Source organism: Rattus rattus, chromosome 9 (genome assembly GCF_011064425.1).
Source record: "Rattus rattus isolate New Zealand chromosome 9, Rrattus_CSIRO_v1, whole genome shotgun sequence".
Lineage (NCBI taxonomy): Eukaryota > Metazoa > Chordata > Mammalia > Rodentia > Muridae > Rattus > Rattus rattus.
This window is the reverse complement of record NC_046162.1, coordinates 50,280,831-50,299,039: the sequence shown is the minus strand read 5'-3', so window position 1 is coordinate 50,299,039 and position 18,209 is coordinate 50,280,831. Positions and strand designations below refer to the sequence as shown.

Below are 18,209 nucleotides of genomic sequence, written 5' to 3'. Positions count from 1 at the left end.
CTTTGCCTCCAGGGCTCTGGCTCTGGACCTTTGCCCACGCCCCATCCTCCTGCGCCCACAGTCACGTCAATCCGCCGCGCTTCCGCCTCCGGATCCCGGTTCCTCACCGCTATTGCCTCTTTAGGGACGGTCCAGCAGCGCGTCTCACAGACTGGCCCAGAGCCCCAAGTGTGCTGACCCCAGGTTCCCTTCCCGACCCCCGTTCCCTTAATTGGGAGGCCCCGCCCCGTGCGCACTGACGTCGAACGCCACTGTCAGCCGGCGCTAGGGGGGGTCGGTTTGGGGTAGAATGGCCGCTGCCGCCGTCACCCGCGGGACCCCGGGAGGTAAGAGCCAGGGCCTCTAGCCCGCCTCTCCGCCCCCGCGCCAGGGGGCGCAGCTCCACGCGGCCAGGGTGTGGAGCGTGGCGCTGGGGACCACCGTCCCTCCTCCCCGTTCGCCCCCACCTCACCGCTTCCGTCCTCTTTCCCCGCGCCAGGGGGCGCCGCAAGACGCAGGGCCCCATCACGGTCCAGAGAGTGCGGGGACAGTCTCCAGACCCCCCTCACCAGGCTCCCGTACTGCCCTTTGCCTGCCAGGTGTCCATGAACTCAGCTCAGCTGCTTCTCCAGAACATCCGGGTTTGCGGGCGGGACCCCCTCCCACCTCCGGGATTCTTCCAGGACCCCCGCCCCCTTTGGGGAGAGCACCCCAACCCCGGCGACAGTCCTGTCATAGACCACCACTCTCAGGCCCGCAGTCTCATCCGGCTCCAGCTCTGCACCCTGGCAAATTGCCTAGCCAGAGCTGCGCACCTGCACTCTAGAGTGGGTTCCTTATCCCAACCCTAGCCTCTCTGCACACCTCCGATCCTGAACGGGCTTCCACCCCCTCTCCATCCCTGGACACCTGGCAGAGCCCGCGCAGAGAGCCTCCTCCAGTTCCATCTGTTTCTCAAGAGGGCGGAGGCTCAGGCTGGAGCCAGAGCAGTAGAGGGGATATGGTAGGCTGGGAGCCAGAGAAGACGCAGAGGTTGGGAATAGGAGTGTTGGGGTGAAGTGAAATTCTAGCTGCAAAGAGGAAGCCAGCATGTCCCACCCGGAAGCTTGCTCCAACCTGTCTATTCCAAATTCTCCCAGCCCCTGACCAACCTTCGAGAGAGAACATGAGGTCAGTTATCAGATCTACCCTTCCTCTTAGAAAAAGTCAAATAGAGAAGGAAATCGGGGTGTGTCTTCAAAAGCCCAGCTTGTTACCAGACTTAGATCTGCTTTCTTCCAGTGTCCAGATTTTCTCACCAAGCCATCGTCCTAGGACCAGAGCCCTAGCTCTTAGAACTGGCCCACCCTTAGCTCTAGCCTTGCTCTCCCTTCCCAGATGCAGTCTGAGTTCTTTTTTCTGTTTGATTTTTCGGAGGAAATATCTACTAACTGACCTCACCTACTCTCTTTCAGGTCAGTCAGGGCCTAGGAGAATCTGGGTTAGACATGTAGGATCCAGCTTCCTGCCCTGGGAAATACTCCAACACTGTCAGCATCCCCCACTCATCCCTTTCTTCCTGATCACTCTGTTCTGTCTTGTCTCCCCACTCATGCTGGCTCCTGGCACTATGTTCTATCATCTCTATTCTCTGGTTCTGCTGTCACATTCTAGTTCCACATTTTCTCCATCTTTCCCAGATATCAGCACTGAGTTCTAAATCCTTTACCTTACCTCAAGCTCCCACCTTGGATTATTGTGGGGGCTTCTTCCATGACCTTGTTCTCTCCTTTTCCAGCACAGACTCCCCCTCCCCCCGGCCCCTCAGGCCGGGGGTGACCTTGCCCCCTGGAACCTTCACTATGAATACCAAGGACACCACTGAGGTTGCTGGTAAGTTCTCAGTTTGGGCACAGCCTTGCTTTGCTACTGCCTGGCCCTTGATTCTCTGCTCCCCTCCTCTCTTGTCCTGTGCAGGTTTCCCCAGGCTCTGGCTGATCTTCAGCTCCCTTCCTCTGTTTCCCCTCTAACAAAACTCTTCCTCTGGTTCTCTCTAGAGAACAGCCACCACCTGAAGATCTTCCTCCCCAAGAAACTGCTGGAGTGTCTTCCTCGATGCCCACTGCTGCCTCCAGAGCGGCTCCGATGGAATACAAATGAGGTTTCTAGGGAGCTTGGGGGACCGGGACCCAGCAGGCCCTCATGGGCTAGAGGACATCACTGCTGAGCACTAGTCTAGGCCTTCTGGAGATTGTAGCATTGCAAAGACTTGGACCTTAGGGAAGCCATTCTCTTCGGTATAATCCATCCATACAAAACAACGGACGGCTTAGTATTTCTTCACATTGAGCACCACGCTCTGTATCATCTCATCTCACTCTAGATGTTAATGAAGAGGAAGTGATTGATTTTGTTTCCATGTGTTAAATGCTTGTTTTTTTGGACAGGGTATTGTGTAGTCCAGGCTTGCCTCACACTTGCTATGTAGTCAAGGATGACCTTAAATAGCCAATCCTCCTGCCTCTACCGCCTCAGTGCTGGGATTCAAATGTGTGCCATAAAACTTAGTTAATGAATGCTGGGCAATGAACCCTAGGCCTTGTTCATGAGAGGCAAGCCCTCTACTGACTGAGCTACTCCCCTGCCCTGGCTTTGAACTCTTGATCCTCCTGCTTCCATGTCCTTGCTCAGGTGCATGTTTGTGAAGGTCAGAGGTCTATGCCAAATGTCTTCCTCATTCATTCTACCTTAGTTTTTGAGACAAGGTCTTTTAATAAACTTGAAGCTCACTGCTTTGATGGACTAATTGGCCAGCCCCAGAATCATTTTGTCTCTCAGCCCAGCACTAGGGCTATAGACACCAGGCATGAACAGTTGTGCCTAGCTTTTTATGTGGGCTTTGGGGATCTGAATGTATGTCCACACTTACATAGCAAGCACTTTACTGATTGAGTCATATCCCCAGTCCTAAGTTAACCTTTTTGAGATAGGGTCTCACTTGGCCTGGAGCTCCTGATCCTCCTGCCTCAGTTTTCTGAGTGCTGGGATTACAGCTGTATATCCACATGCCTCTCAGAGTCCCTCCTTTTTACCACCTTCTGGAGGGCCTAGAATTCTTGTCATATATTCTGCATTCTGTGTACATGTTCCCTTGTATGTAGTTGGTGACTGGTGACTATTGATTCAATACTAGAATTGTCTATAAAGCTGGGGATTAGTGGTTCATACCCATGATCTTAGCACTCAGGAGGCAGAGGCAGGGGGATCACCATCCTGGTCTACATATCAAGTACAGGGCAGGCCAAGGTTATGTAGTGAGGCTGTATTGTCAATAAAAATGGGTGTGTTTGCATATTGTAAGTGCTATAGAGTCTTCATGAAGTTCAGAGAAGCAACAGGGCTTCACAGAGTCTGGGAAGCATCAAGATACATGGAATTTCTAGACATAGAGAGGCACTCCCATGGTCCTGTAGGTGTGGAGTGCACTAACAGGAAGGGAGTGATTGTTGGAAATGTGCTCAGGAAGTAATCAGTGAACCCATATGATAGGACCTATGGTTTGAATTTGAGTATTAATAGAAATAATTGTTGGATACTTTGTCTGAAAGCCTTGGAATCAGACAGAGAACCTGAAGTTATTGTTAATGTCAAATGATTGATGGTTCTCACAGAGAAAGTACCTAATACAAACAGGATAATGCTGAAGCTGGCCCCATGGTGTAGGCTCCAGTAGGGAAAGAGATAAGAAGTTAGGTTGGTGTTTTTCTCCTTCCAGTACTTGAACCTGGGGCCTTGCACATGCTAAACAAGCACTGTCTTTTTCTGTTATTCAGCTATATCCTCAGCCCAAGGTCAGGTTTCATCTAAGATAGAACATGCTGTTCCTAAGAGGGCTCTGAGGGCTATAAGGCCCTGCTGGGTCCAGATACCTGGAAGAGCCTTCCAGTAGGTGGCATACCTTGGCAGAGGCCCTGAGACAGTGACCACTGGGGACACCTACCCAAGTGCTTCCTCTCCTACAGGAGATTGCATCCTACCTGATCACCTTTGAGAAACATGATGAGTGGCTGTCTTGTGCCCCAAAGACAAGGTGAGAAAGCTCTCCAGTGTGAAGAGTAACAAATCCTGGGCTGTGTTTACAAAACTCAAGCCTCCTCACCCCCATTTCCAGGCCTCAAAATGGCTCCATTATCCTCTACAATCGTAAGAAGGTGAAATACCGGAAGGATGGTTACCTTTGGAAGAAGCGGAAGGATGGGAAGACTACCCGAGAAGACCACATGAAACTCAAGGTCCAGGGCATGGAGGTAAGAGCCCTTGCCCACACTCTAGCCTGTCAGGGTGTGGGTAGGGCCGTTGTCTGCCCTCCCCTCTCAGTCAGCCTTCTCTCATCAGTCTGGATCAGCTGACTGATGGCTGAGCTCACTCTCAGCTTCCCTTGTGCCCATCATGACCCAGCTTTATGACATGATAAACAGTCCCCTCACTTCCCCTGCATTTCCCTCAGGGATCCAAGTGATGATATTGTAAACACAGGCTTCTCTCCCAAATCCTGTTCTTCTGCACTTCCTCTCTACCCTTAGATTTCTTTCCCACATCTTAAATTGGGCCATTTTTGTAAGACCCCACTCCCACCCCCCCAGCTCCTCTGTTCCCTTCTCTTTGTCCCTCACCCATGACTTAAAGCCTGCTGGAATTTGGAAGGGATGGGAAGAAGGTGGGGGTAGGGAGAGGACTGAAGAGGAGCTGGTGGAAAGATTGGGATTCCTGCAAAGGAACTGAACAGAGGAAGAGTTGGGGAGCAGACTAGCCCTCCCCCCACCCCAGCCTGTCTCCTGGCAGTGTCTCTATGGCTGCTACGTTCACTCTTCCATCGTCCCCACATTCCATCGGCGCTGCTATTGGCTGCTCCAGGTAAGAACTGAGAACTCAGCCAGATCTCTGGCTTTTTGAGGAAAACGGGTTCTCAAAAGATGAAGTGAAATAGATTCTGAGTGGGAAAAGCAGAAAGGAAATTAGGGATAGAACATACTGGAAATTGGGGGTGACTAGAATTGGGGTGATGCTCAGAAGAAAGTGAGGACTAGGAGGCTAAGCCCCTGAGTCCTAGACTCCATGTGTGCCTTTGTGTCCCCAGAACCCTGACATCGTCCTTGTGCACTACCTGAATGTCCCAGCCCTGGAGGATTGTGGAAAGGGCTGTAGCCCCATCTTTTGTTCCATTAGTAGCGACCGGCGAGAATGGCTGAAGTGGTCACGTGAGGAGCTATTGGGACAGCTGAAGCCCATGTGTAAGGAGCCAGCAGGGATGAACTCTAAGAGAGAGTGAGAGTGGAACTCCTAAACCCCATGGGTCACTGTCTAAGCCAGGAGGGCACTTTCCTGTTTGGACACTGAGCCTCTGCAGTCTAAGCTGTGCAGTATGGGGAGGGGATTGAATGACAGCTGTGGGCTGGATGTCTGAGCAGCTTTCAGTTCAGCATATCCAAGGTTTGGAGGAACCATCAAGGTGCTTGTGAAGTCTCACCATATTTTCCCCAAATCCCCTGTAGTTCATGGCATCAAGTGGAGCTGTGGGAATGGGTCGGAGGAATTCTCTGTGGAACAGTTGGTGCAGCAGATCTTGGACACCCATCCAACCAAACCAGCACCCCGAACCCATGCTTGTCTCTGCAGTGGGGGCCTTGGTAAGTGACCCCAAGTCTGGAACTCTTCCCATCTTGCCACATTGCTTAGTAACTGCCCTGATGAAATTTGCATACTAATTTGCAAGTCTTTGCATGTCCAGAAAGATGGGCCAGATGAGCAAAGAACTCCTTATCTGGGAGCACTGGCCCCAGAAGTGCATCGCTACAATCCTGGCAGTCCACAGCTCTTCTGCCTACTGCTTTCAGTAATTCCTCCCCCTACTACCCCAGACCAACCTTAGGTTTGACCCTATTTGGTTCTTCTGTCCTTTGCTCTGCCTTTAGCCACTGTTATCAACTACTGCCTCAAGTCAGGGTCACCCCTACTCTGTTCCTCTAGTCCTGTTTATTATGAGGAGAAACTGAAGGGAGGAGAGGGGGAGACCCACTTTTGATGCCTCCTAGTGGTCATAATCAGTATTACACTGTAGGTTTACTGTGTGTGTGTGTGTGTGTGTGTGTGTGTGTGTAACAGGGGATGGGGTGGGATGGAGATGGGAAGTGGAAGAGTGGGGGTTGGGGTGTTCCAGGAAAGGACTGCTAGAAAAAAATGTATGCTCTCCCTTCTCTTCTCCTACTCTCTCCACTCCAGGTTCTGGGAGCCTTACCCACAAGTGCAGCAGCACGAAACACCGCATCATCTCCCCTAAAGTGGAGCCTCGAGCTTTAACCTTGGCTTCTATCTCCCACTCCAAGCCCCCTGAGCCTCCACCACGGATAGCTCCACCTCCTCCCGAGCTCCCCAAGGCACATACCTCCCCATCCTCCTCCTCCTCTTCCTCCTCCTCAGGATTTGCAGAACCCCTAGAAATCAGACCTAGCCCTCCTACCTCTCGAGGGGGTTCATCTCGAGGAGGCACTGCCATCCTTCTCCTAACGGGACTAGAGCAGCGTGCTGGGGGCCTGACACCCACCAGACACTTGGCTCCACAGGCTGAGCCTAGACCTCCTGTGAGCTTGGCTGTGGTTGTAGGTTCTGAGCCTTTTGCCCCGCCAGCTCCTCCCAGCCCTGCCTTTGACCCTGATCGTTTTCTCAACAGTCCCCAAAGGGGCCAGACATATGGAGGGGGCCAAGGGGTGAATCCAGACTTCCCTGAGGCAGAGGGCACTCACACTCCCTGCCCTGCCCTAGAACCTGCTGCTGCCTTGGAGCCCCAGGCCGCTGCACGGGGTCTCCCTCCACAGTCGGGAGCAAGTGGGAGAAGAGGAAACAAATTCTTTATCCAAGATGATGATAGTGGGGAGGAACTCAAGGGTCCAGGAACAGTGCCACCTGTCCCTTCACCCCCTCCCTCATCCCCATCCTCTCCTGCCGCCTTGCAGCCGTCAGGCAGGGCTACAAGAGGAGAAACCTTGTTTGGAGGCTCTGCTGGCAGCACCAGTGAGCTAGAGCCCTTCAGTCTTTCATCATTCCCAGACCTTATGGGAGAACTCATCACTGATGAAGCCCCAGGTGTCCCTGCCCCAAGCCCCCAGCTTTCTCCTGTGCTTAACACCATCACAGACTTTTCCCCAGAGTGGTCCTACCCAGAGGTGAGTCAGGTTTTTCTTCTCCCATTAGTTTTCGGGTTTTTCAAAATGAATTTTATTAACCCTTACCGGTAGCCTGTGACCTGCTTTCTCTCACAGCTTTCGTTTGTTTGCCTTTAATGTTAGGAATCAAGTCCAGCTTCTTAGGTGTATACTCGGCCATTAAGCGAGTCTGCCAAGTCCTTCCTCCTCCTGGCTCTCCTAACCTTTACTTTTATGTAAACTGCAGCTTTTCCACATACCTTTTCCCATGCCTCCCCTTCCCATGTTCCCAGAGCCCCTTCAGGGATCTCATTTTTGGTGACTGTTTTAAGGGGAGGATACAGGGGCCTTTAGTCCTAGACACACTCTCTCTCTCTCTCTCTCTCTCTCTCTCTCTCTCTCTCTCTCTCTCTCTCTCTCTCTCACACACACACACACACACACACACACACACACACACATATGCCTGCAGGCTCTGGGCAGATGAGGGACTGTGGTCAGCAGTGGACAAGTTCCTACTTTGCTTGGAGAGGGAAAGGGGAACTGCAGTGTAGAGGAGTAGCTCAACAGCAGAGCTGACACTCTTGGGGAGCCCCCAAATTCTGCTTCTTGGTAGAACATTCTAATAAAGGGCTGAGGTGAAGCTCAGTGGTTTGACACTTGCCTAGCACCGACAGGCTGTGGGCTTGGTCTGGATCCTCAGCCCTGGAAAGTTTTTGTTTTTGTTTTTTAAAACATGGGCAAGGTGGGGCACGTTAATCCCAGTACTCAAGAGACAGAGGCCAGATGATCAGGAATTCTAGGCCATCCTTAGCTACATACTAAGTTTGAGACCACCCCAAGCTACATGAGATTCTATTTGAATTAAAAAAAAAACAAAAAAACAAAAAACTGAAAGGAACTTTAGTTCTGATGAGATTACTAACCACTGGCATAACTCCAGTCATGTGACGTCTGGCTTGTGTCTGCAGGGTGGGGTCAAGGTGCTCATCACAGGCCCTTGGACGGAGGCTGCAGAGCATTACTCCTGTGTCTTCGATCACATCGCAGTGCCGGCCTCCCTGGTCCAGCCTGGTGTCTTACGCTGTTACTGTCCTGGTATGGAGATTGGGAAGGACAGGGGAAGGGACTGCACTGTGGGCAGCTAGGATGGGTGAGGACCTCCAGATTTCAGCACTGGAAACAAATAGGTCATTCTGAGGACAAAGACCCCCTCCGGCCTGAAGCACAGTTCACAGTTCCTCTGGCAGATAGAGGAGCTTGGCCTTAGTGTCAGCAAATCTAGGATCAGATCTAAGAAGCCTACTTGTTAGCTAACCATCGATCTTCTCTAAAATTCTATACCTTCCTTGTTTCCTTCCTCTAAGGTTAAGCATTTGGCCAAAGGGTCTCTAATGCCTATGCTGTCTCTGTAGCTGAGATGGAGCCAGGGTCTTCTACAGTAATCCTGGGAGTCTCACCAGCCATATGTACCTATTTAACTACATTTAAAATGTTTCCTCAGGCACACTGGCCATATTTCAGGGGCTCCCAAGCTGAGTACTTTAGATACAGAGCATTCCCTCACTGTGGAAAGTGCTGCACAGCGATGGTCTATGCCTGCTCTGCCACTGCCCCTCCCTGCAATCCAACACTCAACAGTTGTCTTCCTTGGGGGACCGCATTGCATTCTCTCCTAGTCTCCACAGCCCCAGTCAAAAGGGTAGGGGATAAGAAAGGAAACAGGACAGGCTGGAGAGATGGCTTGGGGTTAAGAGCACTGACTGCTCTTCCAGAGGTCCTGAGTTCAAATCCCAGCACCACATGGTGGCTCACAACCATCTGTAATGGGATCCAGTGTCCTCTTCTGTGTGTTTGAAGCCAGCAATAGTGTACTCATATACATAAAGTAAATAAATCTTGAGAGAGAGAGAGAGAGAGAGAGAGAGAGAGAGAGAGAGAGAGAGAGAGAGAAGACCAGAGAGAGAAGGCATTGGGGAAGTCTCAGGCGCTGACCTGGAGGTTGAGACCTGACAGCTTTACCCTCAGGGTGGCAGACATTGATACTCTGGACACAGCTCCTGTTGGACACTGCTGGTAAACAGACAGATCCCCTTCCTGCATTTCAGTAAGGGTCATGACCTCTGAATTCTGGTCTAAAGGATTAAAGGAGTTAACCACCATTACCTTTGCTGAGGGTCTACATGCAATAATTCTCTGATCCATAGAAGGCATTAAATTATTGAATACGAGTCTACATACTAAAGCTAGGGATCGGGGTTGGGGATTTGGCTCAGTGGTAGAGCGCTTGCCTAGGAAGCGCAAGGTCCTGGGTTCGGTCCCCAGCCCCGGAAAAAAAAAAAAAAAAAAAAAAAAAAAAGCTAGGGATCTACTGGCCTACAGCAAGAGAAATATGAAATAATCATCATTGGCTCTAATATAGACAATAAAGGCGCCAAGGAAAGAGCCCTTCTTCCTGACCTGTTCTCCCCAGCCCATGAGGTAGGGCTGGTGTCTTTGCAGGTAGCAGGGCGGGAAGGCCCACTCTCTGCTTCTGTGCTCTTTGAGTATCGAGCTCGCCGGTTCCTGTCTCTGCCTAGTACACAGCTTGACTGGTTGTCACTGGATGGTAAGTACTTTGACCCAAGGGCTCTTTTGTTTGCATACAAGTTTGACATGTTTGCATATAAGTGGTACACACACATACATGCAGTCAGGACTCCCATGCATATAAAATAAAAATTAAAAGAAAAAAGCTATAGGTTTCTTAATTTTATGCTTTTCTTTTGGATGATAAAGATGTTTTCATCATTTGATTATTGAAATTACAGAAAATGGAAATGTGTACTAGTATTGGCATGGCTATTACTGAAGCATCCTCTTACCCATAGGGACACACAAATCCATATGCTTACATGTGTATTTGGTCCGGTTTCTGCTTTTACCTGTTTCCTTCCTGGAGCTCTGAGAATTCTGAGCCTGTGCTTCCTCAGAGTTTGCTTTTCTTCTTCTTGGTACATCTGTTGCTTCATGATTCTTCCCAGTTCTGCTGTCATCCGTTAGTCTCCTTGTTCCTCCTCCTCTTAGAGCTTCTGGTTGCTCCTCTTGCCTCACTCCTTGGTGTTGTACGTGTGTGTGTGTGTGTGCACGCGCATGCTATAGTTGTCACAGCCTAGGCAGTGCTGGGTTGTCTGTGTGATGTTAATCTGCCCTCCGTAGGCCCCAGCAGCCTTCCCTGTCCTACTGTCCTGCTCTGGCTGTTTATCACTTTATTCTAGTTGTTGTGCCATCTCTCTGCTGGGCCTCCTCTCTTCTTTCCCGGTTCCTTGACCTCTATCTGATCACGCTTATCTTTTCTGATCCCTTGGTTGGGACTTGTGGCTCTGCTCTTTCCTCACTGTCACCTTCAAGTTTCTGTTCCCGTCTGTTCTGAGTTTCCGTTCACCACTCCCTTCTGTCTGTCGTGGTGTTGTGGAACATCCCGTCTTCATGGCTTTTCTGTGCTTGTTTTCCCCAGGCTCCCCTCCCCTCCCACCACCTTTCCTTGTCCTTACTTGATCTCAGAAGGGGATGGATACAGCTCATGTTCATGTGTGCACATGTGTGTGTAAATTTGTGTATGGAATGGGGAGGAGGAAGATGAACATATCAGTCCGTCTCTGTCACTCTCCCTTCCCACCCGTCCTCTGTGGACAGCTGCAGGGGGCCTGCTGGAGTAGGCAGTGCTTTTCAACTTTGGGGTCCTGGTTAACCTAGGAGGGGGACCTTGGAAAACTTTAACCCAACATGGGGGACAATGGTAGTGTGGAGCAAGAACTTGGGGAGCATGTTGTTTAGGAAAAGGCTAGAAGACGACATGCCAGTATGTGGCTCGGTCAGCTGAGGACCAGATGGGCCCTTGGGAATTCCTGCTGTCTCTATATGAGAGGAAACAGCCTTGGCTCTCAATCCTGGTTCTAGTCTATGAGACTAAGAGCCCTAGTTCAAGAGCTGAGTCTCCCTGGTTCTATTTAGGTGAGTGGGTGAGAGGGTTACTGTGTAGAGGAAGAACAAGCCCTGTCACCCCATTCTTCACCCCCAGATCTTGAGTACAACTGCTAGTAGTGTTCCTAGCATCACACAGATCCTGTCTACTTAGCTCCCATGCCCACCCTACAGACAGCCAGTTCCGGATGTCCATCCTAGAGCGGCTGGAGCAGATGGAGAAGCGGATGGCAGAGATCGCAGCAGCTGGACAGGCACCTGGCCAGGGTCCAGAGGCTCCTCCAATTCAGGTACTTCTAAACAAAGACCATGGTCTACTGTGGGGAGCACAGGGTCTCAGGGAGAGTGGTTCAAGCATGACTCTCCCTCACTCACCTCCCTCAGCCTCACCAGCCAGTGCTCTCTTCCCTCTTCCTGCTGTCACTTTGCTGCACACACACACACACACACACACACACACACACACACACACACACACACACACACACACACTCTCTCTCTCTGTAACAAGAGTGGCTATTGTGGGCACCTCATGGTATGACAGTTTTGGACTATTCCTGATCTGATGGAGTGTGGAAGTAAAAGTGCGGGTGAGGGAGGATCAGGAATGTTGGGCTAAAATCTCTTTGGGTTCAGAGTCTGGGGAGGAAAAGGTTGGGAAAGGGCATAGAGAAGACTCTGGCTCCTGGGGCAGAAAAGCATATGTGGACATGGCACCAGCCAAAGCTATTATGGAAGCTTTGTGTAAGGTCAGTTCGCAGAAGAGTTAGAAGTGGGCAGAAGAGTCAGATAGTGAGGCCACAGGGACTCAAACTAGAACCAGTGAGTTATTAGCAGTGGGAACTCAAAGAGTGGGAAACATGTCTGTACCAAAAGCTGAAGCTGGAAAGATAGTTTGCCCGTCCCTGTGTATGGGTGTGTATACTGCAGGATTCTGGGAAGATAGCCTACAGGACCACATGTCCATCTCTGTATATGGGTGTGTACTGCAGGATGAAGGCCAGGGCCCTGGCTTCGAAGCACGGGTGGTGGTCTTGGTAGAGAGCATGATCCCACGGTCCACTTGGAGGGGTCCTGAACGTCTGATGCATGGAAGCCCCTTCCGGGGCATGAGCCTTCTGCATCTGGCTGCTGCACAGGGCTACGCTCGGCTCATCGAGACGCTGAGCCAGTGGCGGTGAGCAGGGCAGCCGGGGTTGGGGCAGTGCTGGGGGGGAGGGGTGGTACTGGGAAACTATTGAGACTGAAGAACCAGAGGACGGGAGCTTGGTTCCCTGTGTGGAAGGACCGGAGGTCACTGTGGGAAGGCATGTGCTTGGGGAAGATTGGTAGTTGGAGGATTCATAATATCCTGACTGAAGACACTGACTTCTTGACCAACTTAAGTTGAGGTCACTTCTAGTCCTTCAGGTTCTGATGCTCCTACTTTGTCCTTTACCCCTTGTGTTTAACCTGAGTGAGCTTTGTTGCTGCCCCAAACCTCTAGGAGTGTGGAAACGGGAAGCCTGGACTTAGAGCAAGAGGCTGACCCGCTCAATGTGGACCATTTCTCTTGCACCCCTCTGGTAAGGATGTTGTTCCCAAGTTACCTCCATGCAATGAGCAACTGGAATGGATGCAGGGAAATACTGGGGTAGGTCAGGGCCTGACAACTGGCTACATGGAAGAGGACAGGCCTTACTGTCCCCTTCTGTTCCTTAGATGTGGGCGTGTGCTCTGGGACACTTAGAAGCAGCTGTGCTCCTTTTCTGTTGGAACCGACAAGCACTGAGCATTCCTGACTCTCTGGGCCGGCTACCCCTATCTGTGGCTCATTCTCGGGGTCATGTGCGCCTTGCCCGCTGCCTTGAAGAACTACAGAGACAGGAGCTTTCAGTTGAGCACCCACTCGCTCTATCTCCACAGTCTTCGAGCCCAGACACTGGTGAGAGCTGGCTTTGGGTCCCTTTAGAGGACATAGTCAAAAAAGGTCTAGAGCAAAGCTAAATGGTGAGACAGGAGGTAAGGGTTGTGGGGTGGATAACAGGACTGAGAACAGGCAGGGAAGCACTGCCTGCTCTTCCAGAGGATCTGGGTTCTGTTCCTAGCACCCATATGGCAACTCAGAGCTGTCTGTTACTCCAGTTCCACCTACATATATTTGGGGGAAAATACATACACATAAATCTTTTTAAAAAAAAGAATAGGCAGGGAACTAATGAGTTGGGGTGAGAGACCGGAGGAGCCTGCAGCTCCTGATCTCTTTAACTATTTCCCTTCTCTCAGGCCTGAGCAGTGTCTCTTCACCCTCGGAGCTGTCAGATGGCACTTTCTCTGTGACATCAGCTTACTCAAGTGCCCCAGATGGCAGTCCTCCCCCTGCTCCCATGCTGGCCTCTGAAATTTCTATGGAGACCATCCCAGGCCAGCTTTCTTCTGGTGCCCCTGAGACACCCTTACTCCTCATGGACTACGAAGCCACTAACTCCAAAGAACCTGCTCCCTCCCCTTCTGGCCTCCCTCTAGCCCAGGATGACAGGGCTGCTCCAGAGGATGCTGACAGCTCACCAGCTGTGGATGTGATCCCGGTACTGCTTTTGTTGATGGGACTGGATTCAAAAGACTAGGAATGGAGCAGGGTGCAATGGCTGAGTGACAGATTTCCATGAAGCGTAATCAGCTTGGCCTCAGTTTTAGGGGAATGATCATTTACTTCTTGGGTGTAGGCCCAGGACCATTCTGATTTTGCAGTCATGTGATAGTCGAGGTTAAGAGTTCTGGAGAGGGGTGGGGGATTGAGGTCAGTGGTAGAGCGCTTGCCTAGCAAGCACAAGGCCCTGGGTTCGGTACTCAGCTCTGGAAAAAAAAAACAAAAAAAAAAAAAAAAAAAAAAAAACAAAAAAAAACCCCCCCCATTTTAGCCAATTGGAAAAGAATTGCCAAAAAAAAAAAAAAACCCTGGGTTCGGTCCCCAGCTCTGGGAAAAAAAAAAAAAAGAAAAGAAAAAAAAAAGAGTTCTGGAGAATATCTTCACTTAGAACTGTACTGTTGTAATTACCTGTGGACCCATGAAGGGCAAGATTCTTTTTATTTGTTTTATTTATTTATTTATTTTTCAAGAGAGGGCATCACTAAGTAGCTCTGGTTGTCCTAGAACTCACTATGTAGACCAGCCTAGCCTTGAACTCAGGGATCCACCTGCCTCTGCCTCCCGAGTGCTGGGATTAAGAGTGTGTGATTACACTCAGCTGAAGAAAAAGGTTCTTAAGAAACAAGGTATGGAAGGCAGCTAGGAAGTATGTCTGAGTAAAGACTGGCAAGACAGAGACACTTGACAATGACTTGGAGTAGGAAGAAAGCTTGCCTATGGTAAAAGTTAAGGAAGGTGTTACGTAATGAGTGAGTGAGAATGAATCTTCCCATATAGCCAACTGCTAAAACCTGTGGACATATCTCCTTTAGAAAGGTAAGTCTAATTAGGAGTCGTTTAAGTACAAAAAACAAGAACTCCATATCAGGAAGCAGGGGCAGGAAGATCTCTGAGCTCCCAGACAGCCTGGTCTACATAGTGAGTTCCGGGACAGCCAAGGCTACATAGTAAGATGCTGTCTCAAAACAAAACTCCACTAGGGCAACATGGTGGAGTATGGCGAAGTGGGGAATGCTATAGGCTGTACAGCCAGCCATTCACCAGAGTGTCAGTGCACCCTGCACTACAGCCAGCCATTCACCAGAGTGTCAGTGCACCCTGCACTACAGCCAGCCATTCACCAGAGTGTCAGTGCACCCTGCACTACAGCCAGCCATTCACCAGAGTGTCAGTGCACCCTGCACTACAGCCAGCCATTCACCAGAGTGTCAGTGCACCCTGCACTACAGCCAGCCATTCACCAGAGTGTCAGTGCACCCTGCACTACAGCCAGCCATTCACCAAAGTGTCAGTGCACCCTACAGCCAGCCATTCACCAGAGTGTCAGTGCACCCTGCACTACAGCCAGCCATTCACCAGAGTGTCAGTGCACCCTGCACTACAGCCAGCCATTCACCAGAGTGTCAGTGCACCCTGCACTACAGCCAGCCATTCACCAGAGTGTCAGTGCACCCTGCACTGGTTCTTGGAGACCTGAAGAGAGGGGAGTGAAGAGCTTGGGCTAGACCTGTGGAGATGTATGTTCGTCGTGTTATATGGAACAGGTCCAAATGGGATAGTGGACCATGTAGAAGGGTGCTAAGATCTTCATTCTTCGTATCTTGTATTTGCTAGGACAAAACAGCACAGAGGGCTGTGTCCCTCGGAGGAAATCAGTAAGAAAGACTGAATGAGGAACTTTAGTCCAGAACTGGTGATCAGAAAAGCAGTTCCTGGGGCCTTTGCCTGCTGGTATCTAGAAAGAAGAAGATAGGAGAGTAGGGCTTAAGGCTACAGCTTAGGCTGTGCTGGAACATGGATAGCTAGGGCTCCACAGAGCTCACACATCTCCCTTCATCCAGGTGGACATGATCTCACTGGCCAAGCAGATCATCGAAGCCACACCCGAACGGATTAAACGAGAGGACTTCTCAGAGTTACCTGAAGCTGGAACCTCACCAAGGGAGCACACAGGCACTGTGGGGCTCAGTGAGACCATGTCCTGGCTAGCCAGTTACCTGGAGAATGTGGACCATTTCCCCAGCTCAGCCCTTCCTAGGTGACCAGCTCAGAATAAAGCCTCCCAATTCTTTTTCAGGGAAAGATGGGAGGGAGGAAGTGGGCTTCCTAAAGCATAGTTCTGACTGAGGCCCTGGAGTGTTTGAGAAGGGGCCTGAGCAGGCTGGTGAATTCTAGAGCCACTGTGCAGACTCTATTGTTGAATACTGTCCTTAATAGCCACCTCTAGCTAGGGTAAGAGGGATTTAGAATGCTTCATGATATCCCTTTCCTTATCCCCCACAGTGAACTGCCCTTTGAACGAGGTCGCCTAGCTATCCCTCCAGCACCTTCCTGGGCAGAGTTCCTCTCTGCATCTACCAGTGGCAAGATGGAAAGTGACTTTGCCCTGCTGACACTCTCAGATCATGAGCAGCGGGAACTGTATGAGGCAGCACGAGTCATCCAGACGGCTTTCCGAAAGTATAAGGTCAGAGCCTAGGTTCTTGGGATAAATTATCCTTGACCAGAGAAGACTGTGAACTCCCACTCATCCAGAGGCCTTAAATAGAAATGAGAAAGAATAGGGGGTGGGATCACAGTACTTGGTTCCAAACATGACAACCTAACTTTGATCCCTGGAGTTCATAGTGGGAGAAAACTGACTGCTTCAAGTTGTCTTCTCATGTCCACACACAGGTAACCTATACACACAAAATAAACAATTGTTTAAGAAGTTTAAGGAGGAGACTGTGGGAGGAAGGAAGAGGTCCAGAGTCTACAAGATGGGCTGTAAGATGCTCAGATGAGGCAACTCCTTCTCTTCCTTTAGGGTCGGAGGTTGAAGGAACAGCAGGAGGTAGCCGCAGCGGTGATTCAGCGTTGTTATCGGAAGTACAAGCAGGTTAGAGCATTTTCTCAAAAGTATACCAACACATGTCCACCCAACCTGTGTCTGTGCTATGAGAGCCCTAACTTCCCCTCTCTTTCCACAAGCTGACCTGGATTGCACTTAAGGTATTAGGCATGAGATCTGGGTGTGAGTAGTCTGATTCAGCCTTCGGTCCGTGTGTGGGTCAGAGAAAGGGATCTATCTGTATCAACCTAATTGAAGGGTGACCTTCAGAGCTTTGGGTTTCTGTCTCTCCGTTTCAGCTCCTGTCCCCCCTCTCATTCCCTGCAGTTTGCACTCTATAAGAAAATGACTCAGGCAGCCATCCTGATTCAGAGCAAGTTCCGAAGCTACTATGAACAGAAGAGGTTTCAGCAGAGCCGCCGAGCAGCTGTGCTTATCCAGCAGCACTACCGCTCCTACCGCCGCAGGCCGGGGCCTCCTCACCGGCCCTCAGGCCCCCTTCCTGCTCGAAACAAGTAGGGACCACCCCGTCCCGCCCCTCTATAGCCCTCTGCTTACCTCTTTGTTCATGCCCACTCCCTGTTCTCTTTCAGCCTTTCCCTGTAATGGTCTTAAGGTGGGGACTGGGGTTGCCTGAGTTCTATGAGGTCTCTTTCCTACCAGGGGCACCTTTCTCACGAAGAAGCAGGACCAGGCAGCCCGGAAAATAATGAGGTTCCTGCGGCGCTGCCGACACAGGTTCTAGCCCCTTACCTCTCTGGATCTCTGTCTGCCCTGTCACCTTTTCTGATTCATCAATCTCCTCTGACTCATCTCTGTCTCTCCGCAGAATGAGGGAACTGAAGCAGAACCAGGAGCTGGAGGGGCTGCCCCAGCCAGGACTGGCCACCTGACCTCTCTACCGCCTTTCTCCACACCCAGGGGGCCCCTTCTGGCTGTCTAAACAAGGAGAGGGCTTTCGGGACTAGGGGAGCCCCCTGTCGGCAGCTCTTCCCCCTTCACCTTTTTGGGAGCCCTTCGTAGAATCCCCGCCCCTATCCCCAGCCTTACACGTTTCCCCCCTACTGGTCGTGCCTCTTTTGGTCCCTGGCTCCAGAAGACCCGTGCCCCACATATCTGCATCTTCAGCTGTGACTACGGAGCCCTGCCTGCACCTTCTCCATAACCCCGTTCCTGCCTGCACTTGACTCGGACCTTCCTGACTTGCCTTATTTATTTGTTCGACGAGTCTCTGATGAATGTATCCGCCTCGGTCCCCACAGCTGCCTTCGCTGCGCGCGCCCTCGTGTTTCAGGGGTGACTCTGCCCCACCCTGACTCCGCATGTTTGCGTCTGTTTCCTCCTTTCCTGGCCCTGTCTTCCCCATCACCCTGACTCTGGTCACCCACTTAGGGGCCAAAGAGGAGGGGGTGTACATAGGATCGCGAGGCGGAGTCCCGCTCCCGTGGGGAGGGGTTTGTACATAACTGTAACATACAGAGTATAGTGAAGAATCTATTTAAGGCGCTGCGCGGCGGGAGCCCCCGGGCTGGCTCCACGAGCACTTTCTACTTGTGCATGGGCTTGGTTTATACGAATTGCCATTAAACGTCTCTGCACCAGCTAGCCTCCGGCTTAAGTCTGCTGG

The 18,209-nt window shown here is 51.1% G+C and overlaps 1 protein-coding gene across 8 annotated transcripts; it reads left to right on the top strand.

Annotated features, from left to right (window-relative positions):
- Positions 1-88: 88 nt before the first annotated feature.
- On the top strand, positions 89-18,184 carry Camta2 (calmodulin binding transcription activator 2). Of its 8 annotated transcripts, none has more exons than XM_032913143.1 (23): positions 89-326; positions 1,757-1,851; positions 2,016-2,119; positions 3,981-4,048; positions 4,130-4,265; positions 4,801-4,872; positions 5,096-5,249; positions 5,511-5,645; positions 6,238-7,178; positions 8,129-8,255; positions 9,631-9,765; positions 11,295-11,410; positions 12,113-12,297; positions 12,607-12,685; positions 12,822-13,044; positions 13,386-13,687; positions 15,591-15,787; positions 16,033-16,216; positions 16,559-16,630; positions 16,723-16,743; positions 16,910-17,097; positions 17,246-17,320; positions 17,412-18,184. In XM_032913143.1, exons 2-23 carry the CDS (start codon positions 1,821-1,823, stop codon positions 17,473-17,475), a joined length of 3,609 nt encoding a protein of 1,202 aa, XP_032769034.1. In that variant the 5' UTR covers positions 89-326; positions 1,757-1,820; the 3' UTR covers positions 17,476-18,184. The 8 variants fall into 8 exon arrangements, with proteins under 8 accessions (XP_032769034.1, XP_032769033.1, XP_032769028.1 ...); XM_032913142.1 differs by having other exon boundaries at positions 4,786-4,872; XM_032913137.1 differs by lacking the exon at positions 89-326 and adding an exon at positions 1,002-1,149 and having other exon boundaries at positions 4,786-4,872.
- The last annotated feature ends 25 nt before the right edge of the window (positions 18,185-18,209 follow it).

Excerpts from the sequence above, each read along its gene's own strand:
- Camta2 (XM_032913137.1), top strand. Across the intron at positions 2,120-3,980 it reads TCCGATGGAATACAAATGAG|GAGATTGCATCCTACCTGAT; the intron begins GTTTCTAGGGAG and ends CCTCTCCTACAG. Across the intron at positions 9,766-11,294 it reads TGACTGGTTGTCACTGGATG|ACAGCCAGTTCCGGATGTCC; the intron begins GTAAGTACTTTG and ends CCCACCCTACAG.